Here is an 18,942-nt window from a genome sequence, read left to right as displayed (position 1 = left end):
TCACCTCGTGGAGTTGCAATGATCATGAGAACGGTGAGGAATCAGCCCAGAACTACACGGGAGGATCTTGTCAATGATCTCAAGGCAGCTGAGACCATAGTCACCAAGAAAACAATTGGTAACACACTACGCCGTGAAGGACTGAAATCCTGCAGCGCCTGCAATGTCCCCCTGCTAAAGAAAGCACATATACATGCCAGTCTGACGTTTGCCAATTAACATCTGAATGATTCAGAGGACAACTGAGTGAAAGTGTTGTGGTCAGATGAGACCAAAATGGAGCTCTTTGGCATCAACTCAACTTGCCGTGTTTGGAGGAGGAGGAATGCTGCCTATGACCCCAAGAACACCATCCCCACCGTCAAACACGGAGATGGAAACATTATGCTTTGGGAGTGTTTTTCTGCTAAGGGGACAGGACAACTTCACCGCATCAAAGGGACGATGGACGGGGCAATGTATCGTCAAATCTTGGGTGAGAACCTCTTTCCCTCAGCCAGGGCATTGAAAATGGGTCGTGAATGGGTATTCCAGCATGACAATGACCCAAAACACACGGCCAAGGCAACAAAGGAGTGGCTCATGAAGAAGCACATTAAGGTCCTGGAGTGGCCTAGCCAGTCTCCAGACATTAATCCCATAGAAAATCTGTGGAGGGAGCTGAAGGTTCGAGTTGCCAAACGTCAGCCTCGAAACCTTAATGACTTGGAGAAGATCTGCAAAGAGGAGTGGGACAAAATCCCTCCTGAGATGTGTGCAAACCTGGTGACCAACTACAAGAAACATCTGACCTCTCTGATTGGCAAAACCCTTGTTGGCACCAAGTACTAAGTCATGTTTTGCAGAGGGGTCAAATACTTATTTCCCTCATTAAAATGGAAATCAATTGATAACATTTTTGACATGCGTTTTTCTGGATTTTTTTGTTGTTATTCTGTCTCTCACTGTTCAAATAAACCTACCATTAAAATTATAGACTGATCATTTCTTTCTCAGTGGGCAAACGTACAAAATCAGCAGGGGATCAAATACTTTTTTCCCTCACTGTATATATTGCTCGACTAGAGATATGGCCCTAGCCATAGTCAGTCAACGGTTCCACATCTAATTATCTGGAGCGAAGCAAGTGTGTGAATAGTAGACATGTAAATATCCTTTCACTGTTTACAGCAGATCAACTTTTCACAACCATACTCTGAGGAAGAACCAGAACGGCCTGGTTAGGGTGATTGGCCTGATAGGTTGTGTCCAGCAATGGAATGAAACATCCAACCAATGCCTCAAGTGACGTGCTGAACGTCCACCACAAACCCACAGGGTTGTGGGGTCTGTCCAAAAACAACCACTAGCTCATACATCCTCGGCACTTGTGGAGATCTGAGAGGATTGGACAGGTGTAAGCAATATGGCAAAAAGTATACCAAGTCTGTCAGAGGGTGGAGCTATCACCATGTCACCACCTATCACCACCTATCAATGCCTCTCAGATCTCCACAAGTGTCTGAGAGTAGGGACTAGGGGTTGTGTCTGGACAGGGCATCACACACACCATAATAAATACTCATGCACCTGTCATTGGTTGTGTGAATATAAAGGGGACTGAGCATACTAGACTATATCATTTCTGAAAAGGTGTCATTTCAGAATGAGGGGTGGTGTAGCTCTACTGGTGTTGCTATTCTGTCTGTCAAGTAGTCTAACGACTCTCACTAAATTATTCCACTGCTCTGTCGTTCGCTACATACTTTAGTCTGAGACTGCCATCATTGAAGTCATTTGTGGTGACGAGGGGAACTGTACAAAACTAAGACTTCAGCGATTTGTATCAAAGTAGCAAAGCCGACTGCCAATACTTAGCCTTCAAGGCAAGCAACACTGAACCATGCATGACGGCACCAGCTGTTCCCGATGACTGTGTGATCATGCTCTCCATAGCCGATGTGAGTAAGTAATATTCACAAAGCTGCAGTGCCAGATGGATTACCAGGCCGCGTACTCAGGGCATGCGCTGAACAGCTGGCAAGTGTCTTCACTGACATTTCAACCTCTCCCTGACCCAGTCTAATACCTACATGTTTCAAGTAGACCACTATAGTCCCTGTGCCCAAGAACGCCAAGGTAACCTGTCTAAATGACTATCACCCCGTAGCACTCACATATGTAGCCATGAAATGCTTTGAAAGGCTGGTCATAGCTCATATCAACACCATCATCCCAGACACCCTGGACCCACTCCAATTCCCATACCGCCCCAACAGATCCACAGATGACGCAATCTCCAATGCACTTCACACTGCCCTTTCCCACCTGGACATGAGGAGCACCTATGTGAGAATGTTTTTCATTGACTACAGCTCAGAGTTCAACACCATTGTGTCCTCCAAGCTCATTACTAGGCTAAGGACCCTGGGACTGAACACATCCCTCTGCAACTGGATCCTGGACTTCCTGATGGACTGCCCCCAGGTGGTGAGGGCAGGCAACAACACATCCACCACATTGACCCTCAACACAGGGGCCCCTCAGGGGTGTGTGCTTGGTCCCCTCCTGTACTCATCTACAAACTTAGCGATGGTGTTGGAGTCGTGCGCGATCACTCAGTCATGGGTGAACAGGGAGTACAGGAGGGGACTAAGCACACACCCCTGAGGGGCCCCTGTGTTGAGGGTCAATGTGGTGGATGTGTTGTTGCCTACCCTCACCAACAATTAATCCTGATCACTGACGACGATGAGACAGCCTATAGGGTGGAGGGCAGAGACCAGTACAACATCATCTCCCTCACTGTCAGCAAAACAAAGCAGCTGATCGTAGACTACAGGAAACGGAGGGCTGTGCACACCCCCATTCAATGTGTAAATGTAACAATCTGCTGCTGTATTTTTTGTGTTATCTGTGATCGTTTTGTTTGTCTTGTGTAGTTTCTTAATCATTGTATCTAAACTGTATGTGTAAACATGTATATGCTGGGCCCAGCTGTAAAAGAGACCTTGATCTCAGTCTGTGTTCCTTGTTGAAATAAAGGTATAATAATTCACATTGACAGGGCTGTAGTGGAGAGGGTCGAGATCTTCAAGTTCCTCATTGTCTACATCACTAAGGATCTACCATGGTCCACACATGCCAAGTCGTGACGAGGGCATGACAATGCCCTCAAAAAGTTCTACAGCTGCACCATTGAGAGCATCTTGACTGGCTGCATCACCAATTGGTATGGCAACTGCTTGGCATCCGACCGCAAGACGCTACAGAGGGTAGTGCGTATGGCCCAGTACATCACTGGGGCCGCGATCCCTGACATCCAGGATTTCTATATAAGGTGGTGTCAGAGGAAGGCCCTATAAATGGTCAAAGACTCCAGCCACCCAAGTCATAGACTTATCTCTGCTCCCGCACAGCAAGCAGTACCGATGCAACAAGTCTGGAACCAACAGGACCCTGAACAGCTTCTACCCCCTAGACATAAGACTGATAAATAGCTACACGGACTATCTGCATTGACGCTTTGTGCACAAACTTATTTTACTCATAGCATACGCTGCTGGTATTGTTTATCATCTGTCACTTTATTCCTAGTTACATGTACATATCTACCTCAATTACCTCGTACCCCTGCACATCGAGTCGGTACTGGCACTCCGTGTGTATAGCCAAGTTATCGTTACTCATTGTGTATTCAACTTTTTAGTTTTCTATTATTTCTCTATTTACTTTGTCTGCATTGTTGGGAAGGGCCCCTAAGTAAGCATTTCACTGTTAGTCTACACCTGTTCTTTACGAAGCATGTGATAACTAAAATGTGATCTGATTTTAAATCTCAGACTTCTGACTGAATTTTTTTATTTAACCTTTGTTTAACTAGGCAAGTCAGTTAAGAACAAATTCTTATTTACAATGACAGCCTACCCCGGCCAAACCATAATCACAGCCGGTTGTGATACAGCCTGGAATCGAACCAGGGTCTGTAGTGGCACCTCTGTAGTGCCTTACAAGCTGACCAAACCGCACGTCTGCGAGTGCCATCACGGCAAGTTGTTTTTGTTCACCCACACCGGAAGTGATCAGGACACGCAGGTTGAAATATCAAAACAAACTCTGAACCAACTATATTAATTTGGGGACAGGTCAAAAAGTATTAAACATTTATGGAAATTTAGCTAGCTAGCTTGCTATTGCTAGCTAATTTGTCCTGGTATATAAACATTGGGTTGTTATTTTACCTGAAATGCACAAGGTCCTCTATTCCAACAATTAATCCACAAATAAAACGATAAACCGAATGTTTCTCGGCATCTCTCCTCCTTCCTTCAGGCTAAAGTCCAAAGAAGAATATTATATGGCGGTTGGCAACCAACTTTACAGCATTACTACAACCCACCGGAGTGTGGACCTAAGTTCATCTTTCAATCACCCACGTGGGCATATGCTTCTAAAACCCAATGAGGAGATGGCAGGTGGGTATATGCTCCTAAAAAAACAATTTATATTTTAGCGCCTGGCCACACAGACGCTCACGAGCAGTGTGGGTGCAATGATTGAATAACATGCATGTGTACATTTATTTTGCAACAGTGTGGTCAACATGTTACACCGCAGCGAACACAATGGGGCTCCAGAGTGGCAAGACAACTGGGAACTAGGTCAAAAACGAGCTCAGACTGAAAAATCTGTCATCCAAATTGGAATACCAAGTTGGAAACAGGCATCTATCTTTCTAGTGTTCTGACCTGAAGATAAGTGACATCATGATTTTACCTAGTTTTTTCCCGAGTTCCCAGTTGTCTTGAAAGCACCGAGGTCATAAATCGTAGATCTACACACTTCAAAATCTTAACACACACACACACACTTGAAATATGACCACATGTGAAAACCATCTTGAAATGTCTAACATATAGCCGTCTGTATACCATAATGTCACAGTCACATGTAAAAACGACAGTAAATGAAATATTTACCTACTCGTTTTAAACTCCTTCTCCAAGTAATAACATGCCATGGAATGCTCACTGGATCCCGAAAAAGGAAAGTCAGCATTTGTTCCAAGGACCTACAGGTTGATCCAGGCGCGACACCAACGCCAATCGAGAGCCAGAGCTTCTTGGAATAGGGCGGTGGCGCGCGCCGAACCATTTTCAATACATTACACAATGTATTACTTGCAGTTAATGCTTGCTTATTTTAGACTTAAAACATAAGCTAGTAACGTTCGTTCCCTTCCGAAACATTTTGACAATATAGGAACAGAGGTGTGTACTAGCTTACATACCTTTGGCTTGCACGTCGGCGCTCTTTACTGGCAGTGGCAATTTCACTGGCAAAAAACGTCTCTCTCCAGTTGTGTCTAAATATTGATGCTTTGAAGACAACTGGGAAATCGGAAAAACGAGGTCAAATCATGACACCAGTGATCTTCAGGTCGAGAAGTCGGAGCTCTGGAAAGTTGCCCGATGCCGCGTTGATATTATAGTCGGAACTCGGAAATTAGGAAATGTCCCACTTGCTGAACGCGGCGTAAACTTACAACCAGTTAGCATGTCGGACATTTCCGAGTTTCTTAGTTCCGACTTGTACAGAAACGCCGCACGATTTTCCGACTTGGAATTCGGAGTAGGTTGACTGTTCAATACATATTTTCTCAGTCGGAGCTCGTTTTTCATGAGTTCCCAGTCTTGAACACAGTTGGAGATTTTTGTTCAATAACATAGGATACTGAAGGCATTCGCGTCGACGCACTTGCGTCTCTATAGTGGTGGTGCATTCAATTCCAAGTGTGGTTGGTTCACTTTTCCCATGCATGTTACAAGGTAAAAACATATTCACAGCTAAACATCGGTTGCTGCCATGAAAAACAATACAATTTGCTCGCATGTAGGAGAGTCATATGTAACATATCGAACACACATATTCATCCATTTCACAGATGAGTCAGTGCAATGAATGCAAAATTATTTGCTTCTCGCAAAGTAAAAAATAAATACAAAATAATAATATGTATGTGTGTGTATATATATATATATATACACTGGCTAAGTGTATGTTGTGTAGTAAGCTGTTTGTAGACCATGTGCCTCACCCTAATCATGTGGTCTATTTTCAACAACGCTGTATTGTAAACACATAACGTCAGTAGTTGTGGTGCTTGGCTTACACATGCAAATTCAGCACACACAACATTCTATAATAGAATTGTGTTATTTGACGTGTTAAATTAAAAGCTTATTTAATTTGTCAAATAGTGTTATATGACGTGTATCTTTTTTGACACGCAAAGACCCGAACGGCGTTCAATGTGCCTCACCCTAATCATTTGGTCTATTTTCACCTCTTAATTTCACCTACTGTTCTCACTTGGTGGTGCACAAATAGCATATAACCTGTTTCACAGAAATGTAATCATCGAATATTTTAAGATGTTTCATTTTCTGTTTATATGCCCCATTTATTTATCCTACGGTTCTGACTGGTACAGGGAGTACACCGAGAACCGCCCATGTCCTGAATTCTATCGCTGTACATTTCAAAAGTGCTGAACAACTAGTTATATTGACTACTCCATAGTTGCTTGCTCATTAATGTTTTAATCAACATTACTGATTGCCTCTTATCCGCTTGTCGTCCCCTTATGCCATCATTTGTAGATCAAAATTGTCAGTAGAAACCACATATGTTTAAGCAAGTCTGTCATATCAGATATGTTTTTTAAAAAGGCAGTAAATGAGGCTGAATAAAATGTTTCGCTGCCAGACAAGGCTCCGCTGAAAGCCAGGTTTAGCAGTGGTAAGGTGTTGGGACAGCTTTATGTAGGCCCTAACAGTTTGTGGTCACCGTTGTAGTGCAATTCGTGTATTGTTTAGTGTTGTGTAAGGGGCTTTGCTGGCATGCATCCCACCTTTTTTTTGCCCCACGGAGATTTACATGCTAAAATCGCCACTGTATATATTGTAATGAAACAACAGGGAGCAGGTCTCGAACCGTCAACCTTCTAGTCCAAAGTCCAGCGCGCTATCGACTGTGCCGCAAAACCATGCTCAAGCGGCAGAGTCGATATCCGCGCTTATAAACCAAGGGTCGTTACAATATACATGTATTTTTCTCTCACTGCCTGCTCCACTTTAGCCTATTTTCGGAGTCAGTCGTCAAAGTCATGCCATTTCCCCCGTACAGGAAGAGGGAGACATTGCAATAAGGGTCTACTCATTTCAGCATTTTACGTCCGGGTTGAAAGGTGAACAAATTGAAAGCACAGCTGTAGCAGCGTTTGTAAATATTATTGAAGCTACGCAAAGGTAGGTTACTTATGTGTCACATCATGCAGCTTTTATTGATGATACAATTATAAATATTATATTGAATAACATGACTTGTCTCTCCACGCACAGCTAGTAAACGTTACCATATCGGCTAGCTTGCTAGTACAGATGCTAACCAACACGCCTTGTCGGCATCTGTGCTTACTGTTAGGTAGGTAGCTAAAGGGTGTGATGCGGAACTTGAGGTTGCTGAAGAGCCTTCGTTGCTCGGAGCTGCAGGGCCCGGGCACGCCGCAATGTTTCTCTGTTCGGACAGACACCGGTACGGTGCTCATCGCTTCGGAATACTCCGTCACCGAGTTGGACCCACGAGCTGGCCAGGTACTTTACACATAGCAGTGTTCTTCAATCATGGTCCTGGAGACCCACCGGGTAAAGTTTTTTTGTTCCAGCCCATCACTAACACACTGAATTCAACTATTCCTCTCCCCATCATGTTCAGGTGATGAATGAGGTGTCGTTGACAGCTGAGCGCTACCTTCCAGAGGATGGCAGTGGGACAGTTGTTGGTATCCAGGACTTACCAGACCAGGAGTCTGTGTGTGTTGCTACAGCCACTGGTGATGTCATCCTCTACAACCTCAGCACCAGTCAGGTATCAACACTAGGAGTAACCCTGTTTATTGAAATGACAAAATATGAAAACTGTTACTCATAACAGGTCTGTACTGCCTTTGTATTCTGGTGTGTGTGTGTGTCCATTTTAGTTGGAGTGTGTGGGCAGTGTAAACAGTGGTCTATCAGCCATGAGCTGGAGCCCGGACCAGGAGCTGGTCACTCTCACCACTGGTCAGTATATCAACCACATTCACTTATGGTCTATTGTTCAAGGGGTCTATCATGAGCTATCAGAAGTAATGATCTTTCCTTCCTTTTCTTTTCTTGATACTTTTCAGGTCAGGACACCATTATCATGATGACCAAAAACTTTGAACCAATCATAGAGGTTGGGATCCATCAGGATGACTTTGGAGAGGGTAGGACAGATATATATTTTTTTCCAAGACACCCAAAGTTTATTTACATTCACAAGATAATCAGCAGGATAAAAACCTATAAAAGTACACCAAACATGAAGACAGACTAACCAGGGAGAACACAAAACATGAGGACAGACTAACCAGGGAGAACACTAAACATGAGGACAGACTAACCAGGGAGAACACTAAACATGATGACAGACTAACCAGGGAGAACACTAAACATGATGACAGACTAACCAGGGAGAACACTAAACATGATGACAGACTAACCAGGGAGAACACTAAACATGATGACAGACTAACCAGGGAGAACACTAAACATGATGACAGACTAACCAGGGAGAACACTAAACATGATGACAGACTAACCAGGGAGAACACTAAACATGATGACAGACTAACCAGGGAGAACACTAAACATGATGACAGACTAACCAGGGAGAACACTAAACATGATGACAGACTAACCAGGGAGAACACTAAACATGATGACAGACTAACCAGGGAGAACACTAAACATGATGACAGACTAACCAGGGAGAACACTAAACATGATGACAGACTAACCAGGGAGAACACTAAACATGAAGACAGACTAACCAGGGGAGAGCACTAGACATGATGACAGACTAAACAGGGAAGTGAACTAGACATGATGACAGACTAAACAGGGAAGTGAACTAGACGGAGGATAAAAGCCGGGTAAGCCTGTGTGAAGAGGTGGGTCTTTAGTGTGGACTTGAATATGTGTATGGATTGTGAGGTTCTGACATGGAGAGAGAGTTCCAGAGTTGGGGGTGCTAAAAGCATGTCAAATTGGAAGATGGGATCATAATGTAAATATTCCTGTGCATGTACTTTGGTTGACTGACATACTTTTTATGTGTTTAGGGAAGTTTATTACAGTGGGCTGGGGGAAGAAGGAGACCCAGTTCCATGGCTCAGAGGGCAAGCACGCTGCCCAGAAGAAGACCATAGTAAGGAATATGATTCACCTTTCACCCTAAGAGCAGTTGAACACTATTTAATGAATGTCTCACTGTCTCTCCCCTCTTGTCTATGTGACAGGAGGTGCAGCCAGCCATGTCGTGGGACGACCGCAGGCCGAGGGTGACGTGGAGAGGAGATGGCCAGCTCTTCGCTGTGAGCTCTGTTTGCCCCCAGACTGGTGAGAATCAGTGTTCTTCACACTCTGAGTGAAGTGAAACAATTACTGTAAAAAGATAAATGCTGTAGTTTGTGTTGGTATCACATGCATTGCGTATGTGTGATGTTTCAGGTGCCAGGAAGGTCAGAGTGTGGAACAGAGAGTGTGTCTTGCAGTCGACAAGTGAAACCGTCAACGGTCTGGAGCAGTCGCTGTGTTGGAAGTAAGATCTCTGGAGAATCATTCAACATCTTTGACCACCTTGTTGTATTATGGTTTTGGGAACTTAAATACAATGCATACCACAACATGGTTTGCATGTGAACTTTCTGGAAACCAATTCCTTATTTCAGACCGTCAGGTAGTTTGATAGCAGCCACACAGCGTCATCCTAACAAGCACAGTGTGGTGTTTATGGAGAAGAATGGCCTCCTACACGGGGACTTCACCCTGCCCTTTGGAAAAGAACAGGTCAAGGTAGGTCACTCAAATACTCTACACTAAAACTGGGCGATATGGACAAAAATCCATATTGCAATACATTTCCTGAATTGATGCGATAACGATAAATATAACGATAGGTTTATAACATGAATGGTCACCACATTTTTTTTAAATATTACCCTTAAAACTACTGCTACTGCTTTGAATGTTGTAGCTTTCAATTGTCCCATTTAACAACTAACCATATTAGCAAACTTATTTCATTTCAAACTTCACATTTCACTAGTATAGACCCCCACAGCGGTGGTGTCATAATATGCATAAGACCTAGCGGTCAAATAGTTTTTCCACCATTCATTTTTCCCATCGGAGATTTAAGAAACACTTAAAATAAGGGCTGTGTTTCGTGTGGGCTTACCCTTGCATGATGTTTTCATAACCATGTAAATCTCTCTCGGACAAAGTGACTTTTCTCAATATATTCGGCTCGATTTACACTCAGATTTGAAAATGCTATTTAGCCTCAAAGTAAGACAACATGCAAAACTACAAAATCTGCAAGCTCCTGCAGGTCATCTCTATGTGAGACCTTTGCTAACAGGTATTGTGTCAATTTAAAACTTGCAGAAGACAGTTCACAGAATTGTCAATTTTTAAGAAATGTAGCCAATTTATTCGTTACTACATGTAGCTAACATTAGATAGTTAATCCAAAGATTCCTACCTTTTCCTCGATTCGGCAGCCTCGTCCAGATCATGGTATTTGTAGTTCTTTGTGATGGTCACATTAGCAGCTAATTAGCATTTCATTTTTGGGGGGGTAAATACAGGCAACATATATTGATAAAAGTCACCTTGTCCGAGAGAGATTTATGTGGTTATCAAAACATCATGCTAGGGTAAACCCTACACGGAACACAGCCCTTATTTTAAGTGTTTCTAAAATCCCCTAAGAGGAAACATTTATGGGGGGAAAATTATTGGAACCATTTCCCTGTTTGACCGCTAAGTTTTATGGGTATTATGACTCATACTGTGATACTCTATAGGCTACCTGTGGTAATGAACGATATCAGCAGTGCCTGCAATAAGTGGTCATTGTTGATTCATTTTAGTTTATCGTCCCAGCTCTACTCAACACACTGATGTAGGATCAGTCTAGCATTTTGCTCCGAATGGTTCAGGTTAGGATTTGGGGAGGGAAGCTAATCCTAGATCTGTGTGACTGTTTCAGGTGAAGGCACTGCTGTGGAACAGCGACTCTACTGTGTTGGCTGTGTGGCTAGAGGACATGACACGAGAAGAGGGGGGCCAAGTCAACACATACAGTAAGATCTCCTCCCATTACTCCTACCATTATTTAATACATTTATAATATGGGTTAATCAGTATCTTTCAGTCAATGTGTTGCCTTTTTACCAAGCAGATTTTTTTTAAATGTAAAAGAATACTTTGGGACTTTGGCGATGAGGCCATGTATCTACTTACCCAGAGTCAGATGAACTCGTAGATACCATTTTCATGTTATTATGTTTTGTGTGGACACCAGGAAGATTAGCTGCTGCTTTTGCAACAGCTAATGGGTATCCTAATAAAATACCAAATGTCTCTGTGTCCAGTATGAAGGAAGTTTGAGGTAGTTTTGAGAGCCAATGCTAACTAGTGTTACCCATAGCGCAATGGCTGAAAGTCTATCTACTAGCATGCTAACAGATACCCATAGACTTCCAGTCATTGCGCTAATGCTCGTTAACAATTGCGCTAGTTAGCAACTTACTTCATACCGGACACAGAGACATACAAATGGTATCCACAAGTTCATCTGACTCTGGGGAAGTAGATAAGGGGCCTCATTGCCAAAATCCTGAAGTATCCCTTTAACTGACCTGGAGTGACATCCAGCATATATATATTTTTTTTTACCCCTGCCTCACTCCCTATCCGCCTCACTCCCTCAGTTCAGCTGTGGACAGTAGGTAACTACCACTGGTACCTGAAGCAGAGCCTATATTTTGGCAGCGACCCCCAGAGGGCGCCAGCCAACGTGAGCTGGGATCCTGAGAGGCCCCTGAGGCTGCACCTGGTGACCCGAGGCTGGGCTAGCCTGACCTACGACTGGGGCTGGAGCACTGACCGCAGCCACGGGGAGGACGGGCAGGACAACGCTAACGTGGCTGTGATCGATGGAGGTGAGTCAGACAGAGGCCTTCTTCCAATATCTTTGAAATGCATCCTATCCGTCTGCATTCATGGAGGTGATCACTGATTTATAAGTGAGCAGATGGGTTAAAATATGGTTGCCCCTCCCACTGCTTTCACTAATCTTAATCAAGTATTTCATAGTATAGTGTTTGTGTGACTGTTTCTCATTGTAGACAAGGTCCTAGTGTCGACATTTCGTCAGTGTGTGGTGCCCCCACCCATGTGTGCCTACGAGCTCCAGCTGCCGGCCCCTGTCAACCTGGTGACCTTCCACCGCCAGCCCCAGAGGACCAATGAACTGGCAGCACTCACCGCCGACGGACACATCCTAGTCTACGGTCAAGGTGGGCCACCAGAAGCTTTGAGCATCTGCCCACTTTTTTCTAATTGATCAGCCATCACTCTTCTCTCTCTCTTCACCCCTACTCTCTTGATGCATACACTGAGTATACCAAACATTAGGAACACCTTCCTAATATTGAGTTGCCCCCCCCCCCTTTTCCCTCAGAACAGCCTCAGTTCGTCGAGGCATGGACTCTACAAGGTGTCAAAAGCGTAGGGATGCTGGCCAATGTTGACTCCAATTCTTCCCACAGTTGTGTCAAGTTGGCTGGATGTCCTTTGAGTGGTGGACAATTCTTGATTAACACGGGAAACTGTTGAGCATGAAAAACCCAGCAGCATTGCAGTTCTTGACACAAAGCGGTGCGCCTCGAACCTACTACCATACCCCGTTCAAAGGCACTTAAATCTTTTGTCTTGCCCATTCACCCTCTGAATGGCACACATACACAATCCATGTCTCAAGGCATAAAAATCCTTCTTTAACCTATTTCCTCCCCCTCATCTACACTGATTTGAAGTGGATTTAACAGGTGACATCAATAAGGGATCATAGCTTTCACCTGGTCAGTCTATGTCATGGAAAGAGCAGGTGTTCTTAATGTTTTGTACACTCAGTGTATATCTTTATGACCTCTTTCCTCTTCCTTTCCATCTCTTTTCCCACTCACACTGTGCTGTTAATTAATTGTTAAGACGGGTACTGGGTACATAAATCCCGGCTACTTATGTGTTTAATTCTGTTGTCTGTTCAGGTACTGGGGACCAGAGTGACCCTACTGCCAGAGTGGGAGGATTCCGATCTATCACACACGCTCCTCAGTTAAAGACTACCTACAGGTACAATCTGGACCGTCATTCCAAAGCTTTTTCCTTTATGACCCTCACGCTAATGTTGTATCGCTCCCTAACATTTTTGGCTGTGTTGCGTGCAGGGTTTTGTTGGATCAGGAGGAGCCCCTGGCTCTCCGTCTCCTGCTGTGGCTGAGGGGGGATGTGTTCCTGGGGGTGGGGGGCTGTGCAGAGGGGCCATCCCAGTGCACGCTGCTTATCCTGGGACCCTCGGAGGCCCAGAGCCCCCAGTCAACCCTGGAGATCAAGTAAGAAAGAACAATAAATTACGACAACGCTGCTTTTTACGTACTGTCAGAAGGTCCCCCTAACTTTTTGTATCCCCAGGTCACGTGTGGAGGTTGAAGGTCACGTTATCAGCATGTGTCACAGCTCCAATACGGGCACAGTGGCCCTGCAGCTGGAGGACGGCAGGATCAGGAAGTTCCTCTGGGGTAAGTGACAACTACTTCCTGGGTTATGAGAATATTGCTTGTAGACTTGCTTGTGGAATTGAGCCAGCTATCATGAGCTGTCTTCTATGCCTCCAGCATGAGCAGCCTTGTGTATGTCCCCAGACTCCCTGAAGCCTAGTGTGGTGGGCTGGCAGGACGCGACAGGCTACAGCATCAACTTCCCAGATCCCTGTGTGCAGACGGCCCTCTGTACTATAGAAAAGGTATAGTCCAACTGTATAGTCCAACTGAATACTGCTGTCACTGAAAATCACTTTCTATTATTTGGTGATTTGATAATATTGATTGTGCCAAAAGTACCTACCTCCTGGTCTCAAATCTAGGGGATTTCTTGTAATGTCAACAGGAGCATCTGCTGGGGCTCACAGACCGATCTCACCTGTTTGTTGACGACACAGAGGTATATCTGTTGTTTTACCTTGGTGATTCAGCACAAAGGCAGAGTTACCATTATGATTGATGTAAACTCACTTCTTACTTAAACGTAGCTGCTTGCCCTGCACATGTAACGCAAAGCCAGGTCATATTAATTAGAAACAGTCAGCTTTATTGACCAACCTGATTGTCACTGCCTCCCTCTGTTCTTCTTCCACAGGTGGCCTCCAACGTCTCCTCCTTCGTGGTCTACGATGACTTCCTGCTACTCACCACACACTCGCACACATGCCGCTGCCTCCGACTCAGCACACTCACTGTCAAAGGGCTGCAGGTGGCCTTGGCTGCAGACGGAGGTCAGAATGACCAGAATGACGAGACTCTCCGCAGGGTGGAAAGGGGCTCCAGAATCGTCACTGTGGTCCCCCAGGACACCAGGCTCATCCTACAGGTCTGAACTATTCCGACTGTCAAAAAACAGATTGCAATCCCAGATTATTTTACCTCATTGCGATTACCCATATTGTTTGGCACTGCATCCCTGGTCGTGTTGATGGTGAGCATGTCACATGCGTGTCTGCAGATGCCTCGCGGTAACCTGGAGACCATCCACCATCGAGCGCTGGTATTGGCTCAGCTCAGAAAGTGTCTGGACAGTCAGAAGTTCCGAGAGGCCTTTGAGTGCATGAGGAAGCTGCGGATTAACCTCAACCTGATTTACGACCACAACCCCAAGGTTAGTAAGCCACCCAGCCAGGTTAGTAAGCCACCCAGCCAGGTTAGTAAGCCACCCAGCCAGGTTAGTAAGCCACCCAGCCAGGTTAGTAAGCCACCCAGCCAGGTTAGTAAGCCACCCAGCCAGGTTAGTAAGCCACCCAGCCAGGTTAGTAAGCCACCCAGCCAGGTTAGTAAGCCACTTCTCCTTCACCTAACCTGTCTGACCTTCTGGTGTGGAATGACACATACAACCAGATGTCACAAAAACGGTTGTGTTAAATATCAAATGTGTCTACTCTAGCCAACAGTTTGCAGATACAGTGCGGGTAGGCTAGTCTACATGAGGTTATTATGGATATTTTTATTTGTCAAAGCAAGCATCGATCATCATGCCACCAAATTAAGACCCTCAGTATTTAATGGTAAGGAGCATCAAGCTCATCACCTTGCACTTTCACCACCCTGTGAAGTTCATTATCATTTATTTCATCTGTAGCGTAATAAATCGCATGCTTTCCGGAGTCGTAGTGGGAGGACCACACACCATATCATCGCGTGACTACAAGTTTACTTCAATATGATGTGCTTCTCTGGCAGGTGTTTTTAGAGAGCGTGGAGACCTTCCTGAGACAGCTGGACTCTATCAACCACATCAACCTTTTCCTCACAGAGCTCAAGTAAGAACCATTTTTATTGTACAACAATGACAAACAACGGCCATTTTGTAATGTATAGGACATTCTAATGTGGAAGTTGATTATTTAATTTTTTTATAGGGAGGAAGATACCACTACGACAATGTACCCATACCCATCGAACACTACAGGCCAGTCAGCGCCTGGGGCTTGTGGGAAGAAGGTTGACATTGTTTGTGATGCGCTACGCTGCACCATGGAATCTATGGACCAACACAAGTGAGTGTGCTCTTGATACAGGTCATTATTTTTGTCAATGAAAACCAATACAATTTGATTTTGTATAGTCTCTATTTACAGAACATTTTAACTAGCATTGTACTCAAATCGTGTTTCTTTTACGCTTCATTGTGAGTGTAATATTGTCATTATCACCCACAGGTACTGCCTGTCTATCTTGACGTCACATGTGAAGAAGACTGTTCCTGAGCTGGAGGTTGCCCTGCAGAAAGTCCACGAGCTTCGAGGTAAAACGGTCACAAGCAGATCAGCAAGAGCAATATGATATTGTTAACAAGATATCTGAAAATCCATGTATTTGTGTGTGTGTAGTGAACCCACCCGGTGCAGCCAACGCGGTGAGTGCGGAGGAGGCTCTGAAGTACCTGATGTTCCTAGTCAATGTCAACGAGCTGTATGAACACTCTCTGGGCACCTACGACTTTGACTTGGTCCTCATGGTAGCTGAGAAGTCCCAAAAGGTCAGTGACAAAAGAATGGTACTGCAGGTAAACCGTACTTACTAGTTACCCTGATGAAGCCATTTGCGGCAGAATCTTTGATGGACGTTCACCGCAAATGGAGGAAAGGCCGCTACTTTAATTTATTTTCATGGGTATTAAAGAAGATAATTCATCTGTTGCCCTCCCAAATGTTCAAGGACCCCAAAGAGTACCTTCCCTTCCTGAATATGCTGAAGACTCTAGAGCCCAACTACCAGCGCTACACCATCGACAAACACCTGAAGAGATACAGGAAGGCCCTGCACCACCTCAGCAAGTGTGGTGAGTGTGTCATGCCATAGCCCTCAGCATTTCATTAAGGGGACAACTACGTAATTTAAATGAATGACCTTGACTGGGTGTGTTTTTTTTGTTTTTTGTTCCAGGTGAGGAGCACTTCACAGAGGCCCTAAATCTGGTGAAGGACCAGAGGCTGTATAGTGAAGCCCTGGGGCTCTATCCAACAGACAGCCCTCAGTACAAGGTAATGCATTCTCACACATTACTAAGTAAGTAGCCACACTGTGTGCTACTGTTATGTCTCTGACCTCCCAACCCTGACCTCTAACCCCTGACCTCTGTCCAGGCCTTGAGCTGTGCCTACGCTGAGTACCTGGTGGAGCAGCAGCAGGCGGAGCAGGCAGGGTTGTTGCTGTGGCGCTGTGGCGAGGCAGTCCGCGCCCTCCAGGCCTTCGTGGGCAGTGCCAGCTGGAGGAACGCCCTCTGTGTGGCAGAGCAGATCCCACTTCCACCCGACCAGCTGGCACTGCTGGCTAGGGACCTGGCAGGTACTGTCCTACCCGCGTCCTGGCACTCCGCGCCACCACATGAAGTCTTAAAGTTGTGTTGTTGATTCAAAACGTGTTGCTCATTTGGTTTCATATTTCCCCCTGTTGTTTCAGAGAAACTGATAGAGCTCAGAAGATATACGGAGGCGGCCATATTGTTGGAGCAGTATGCTAAGGACTGTGAGGAAGCCATCTCGGCTCTGATCACAGGTGCAGTTTGGGAAGAAGCACTTCGACTGGTGCGTTAAGAAGATGGCCTCCATCGTACAACATGCTCTACAAACTCCTCCCAAGAGAAAATGACATTGTCTTTTGTCTGTTCTAGGTGTACTTGTACAACAGACAAGACATCATTGAAACAAACCTCAAACCAGCTCTCTTGGAAGGTAAAACCCCAATTTTTCATTGGTGAATTTAAATGCTCTTCATGATAGTGTTAATGATGTTTCAGTGTGCAATATATTTGTTATTTATGATCTTTATGGCACCAAATGTATATACATTGGTTTTATGAACACTGTTTTCTTAAGCATGTAGTTCTCAGACCTCCTACCTGGAAGCTCAGAGGGCGATGTTCATTCGTCACAAAACCCGTCTGGCCGTGGTACGGGAGCTTAAGGAAAAGGCCAGGCTGGAGTTACTGGGTAAACCAGCATTACTTACACAAATACCGTTTTTGTTAAGGGGCTTTGAGAATGGGCTTGTCCATGTTATACTGACGTGCCTCCCTCTCTCTGTTTTTCCCTTTCTCTCCCTTATTCTGTCTCCCTCTCTCATTCCAGATGAGGATGTCCCAGACTGTCCAGAGGCAGAGCTCTACTCAGAGGCCAGTAGCGTGATGTCCGGCAGCCGTGCCGGCTCCAAGTACTCACATAGTAACTCCCGCATCTCCTCGTGAGTCAGCCCTTTACACATCTGCATGAATTACATGAAATACCTAGTGGGGGTGGATGTGGGGTTTGGACTTGGTAGTAAGATGCCAGTAGTCTCAGTATGAGATAGGAACTAACCTCTGTCTCTTAGGAGGTCGTCTAAGAATCGCCGGAAGGCTGAGCGCAAGAAGCTGAGTCTGAAGGAAGGGACCCCCCTAGAGGACATGGCCCTGCTGCACGCCCTGGCAGAGATCATCCACTCTGTGGACAAGATGAGAGGTGGGAGACGCACGTTCTTGTCGATCTCTTATCCCTTTTGCCTGTAATAGTTTTTAATCGTCACATTCAGGCTTTGTACAGTGGTTCTTCTAAGGTAGAGTCATGTGGGCAGGTCCTGTGTGATTGACAGTGTTATGCTCTGCCCCTGCAGAGGAGGTGCACAGCCTGCTGAAGGGCCTGATGCTGTTCCAGTTTGACGGACAGGCGGGGAGGCTGCAACAGGCCTATGGGGAGGCTCTCCAGATGATGGAGGTGGCCCTTCCTGAGGTGTGGCAGGAGGGTCTTCAGCAGAGTCCGGCTCCGGTGAGAGACACACACACACACACACACACACAGGCTTGTTCTTAGGAGTTAATTTAACCTGTGTTTTTAATTTTGTTCTCCAGATCACCGGTCCTAACTCCACAGCCAACAGCATCATGGCTTCATTTCAACAGCCAAGACCCTCAATAACCCAAGGTCAGTTTTAGTAGTATTAGCCTATTTATTACTATTGAACATACACAATTTACTCATTTGTTTTGTAATATTAGGTGCTAAAATCAAATGTTCTTAATCGCTTTTTAGTTTATTAATATAGTATACACGTTTCCTCTTTGCAGATTCAGAGACTCCCCCACCCCCAAAGATGAGAAATGGTGTCAAGTGGAAGCTGAGTATTTTGAAGTAGCTTTTTGTCATCACTGTTTTCTGGTTTCTTCTTTTAACTGTAAAGCTATCTTATCACGTAACCTATTAATAAAGATGCATACTGGA

At 45.0% G+C, this 18,942-nt stretch overlaps 2 protein-coding genes across 11 annotated transcripts in view; one reads left to right on the top strand and one right to left on the bottom strand.

Moving 5' to 3' along the window:
* The window catches only part of tbc1d2 (TBC1 domain family, member 2), a 23,287-nt gene extending 17,767 nt beyond the window's left edge, over positions 1–5,520 (bottom strand). For 2 of the 8 annotated variants that reach the window (XM_014199461.2, XM_014199462.2), the window contains exon 1: positions 4,959–5,230. In XM_014199461.2, coding sequence (XP_014054936.1) covers positions 4,959–5,133 — 175 coding nt within the window. In that variant the 5' untranslated portion in view covers positions 5,134–5,230. Of the gene's footprint in view, positions 1–4,958; positions 5,231–5,269 lie in introns of those variants that run through there. The other 6 variants (XM_014199464.2, XM_045718054.1, XM_014199467.2 and 3 more) reach the window with 6 other exon arrangements.
* On the top strand, positions 5,100–18,942 carry elp1 (elongator acetyltransferase complex subunit 1). Of its 3 annotated transcripts, none has more exons than XM_045718053.1 (34): positions 5,100–5,249; positions 7,465–7,634; positions 7,756–7,908; positions 8,021–8,102; positions 8,210–8,290; positions 9,188–9,273; positions 9,365–9,464; positions 9,576–9,666; positions 9,797–9,920; positions 11,122–11,215; positions 11,846–12,076; positions 12,263–12,433; positions 13,187–13,271; positions 13,367–13,531; positions 13,611–13,717; positions 13,841–13,941; positions 14,085–14,138; positions 14,334–14,564; positions 14,697–14,849; positions 15,428–15,507; positions 15,607–15,744; positions 15,907–15,992; positions 16,078–16,226; positions 16,406–16,529; positions 16,634–16,731; positions 16,834–17,035; positions 17,150–17,274; positions 17,361–17,421; positions 17,566–17,679; positions 17,818–17,929; positions 18,059–18,186; positions 18,338–18,489; positions 18,573–18,645; positions 18,789–18,942. In XM_045718053.1, exons 2-34 carry the CDS (start codon positions 7,485–7,487, stop codon positions 18,854–18,856), a joined length of 3,969 nt encoding a protein of 1,322 aa, XP_045574009.1. In that variant the 5' UTR covers positions 5,100–5,249; positions 7,465–7,484; the 3' UTR covers positions 18,857–18,942. The 3 variants fall into 3 exon arrangements, with proteins under 3 accessions (XP_045574009.1, XP_045574008.1, XP_014054935.2); XM_045718052.1 differs by lacking the exon at positions 5,100–5,249 and adding an exon at positions 5,521–5,807; XM_014199460.2 differs by lacking the exon at positions 5,100–5,249 and adding an exon at positions 6,008–7,289.

This window comes from Salmo salar, chromosome ssa05, assembly GCF_905237065.1.
Source record: "Salmo salar chromosome ssa05, Ssal_v3.1, whole genome shotgun sequence".
In the NCBI taxonomy this organism is placed as follows: Eukaryota; Metazoa; Chordata; class Actinopteri; order Salmoniformes; family Salmonidae; genus Salmo; species Salmo salar.
This window is presented reverse-complemented; position numbering and strand designations above follow the sequence as displayed.

Bases quoted from the DNA above. Each gene is read 5' to 3' on its own strand.
- elp1 (XM_045718053.1), top strand. From the start codon at position 7,485: ATGCGGAACTTGAGGTTGCTGAAGAGCCTTCGTTGCTCGGAGCTGCAG. The intron at 9,274-9,364 runs GTAAGGAATATG...TCTATGTGACAG, and splicing joins CTGCCCAGAAGAAGACCATA to GAGGTGCAGCCAGCCATGTC. The intron at 17,680-17,817 runs GTAAACCAGCAT...CTCTCATTCCAG, and splicing joins GGCCAGGCTGGAGTTACTGG to ATGAGGATGTCCCAGACTGT.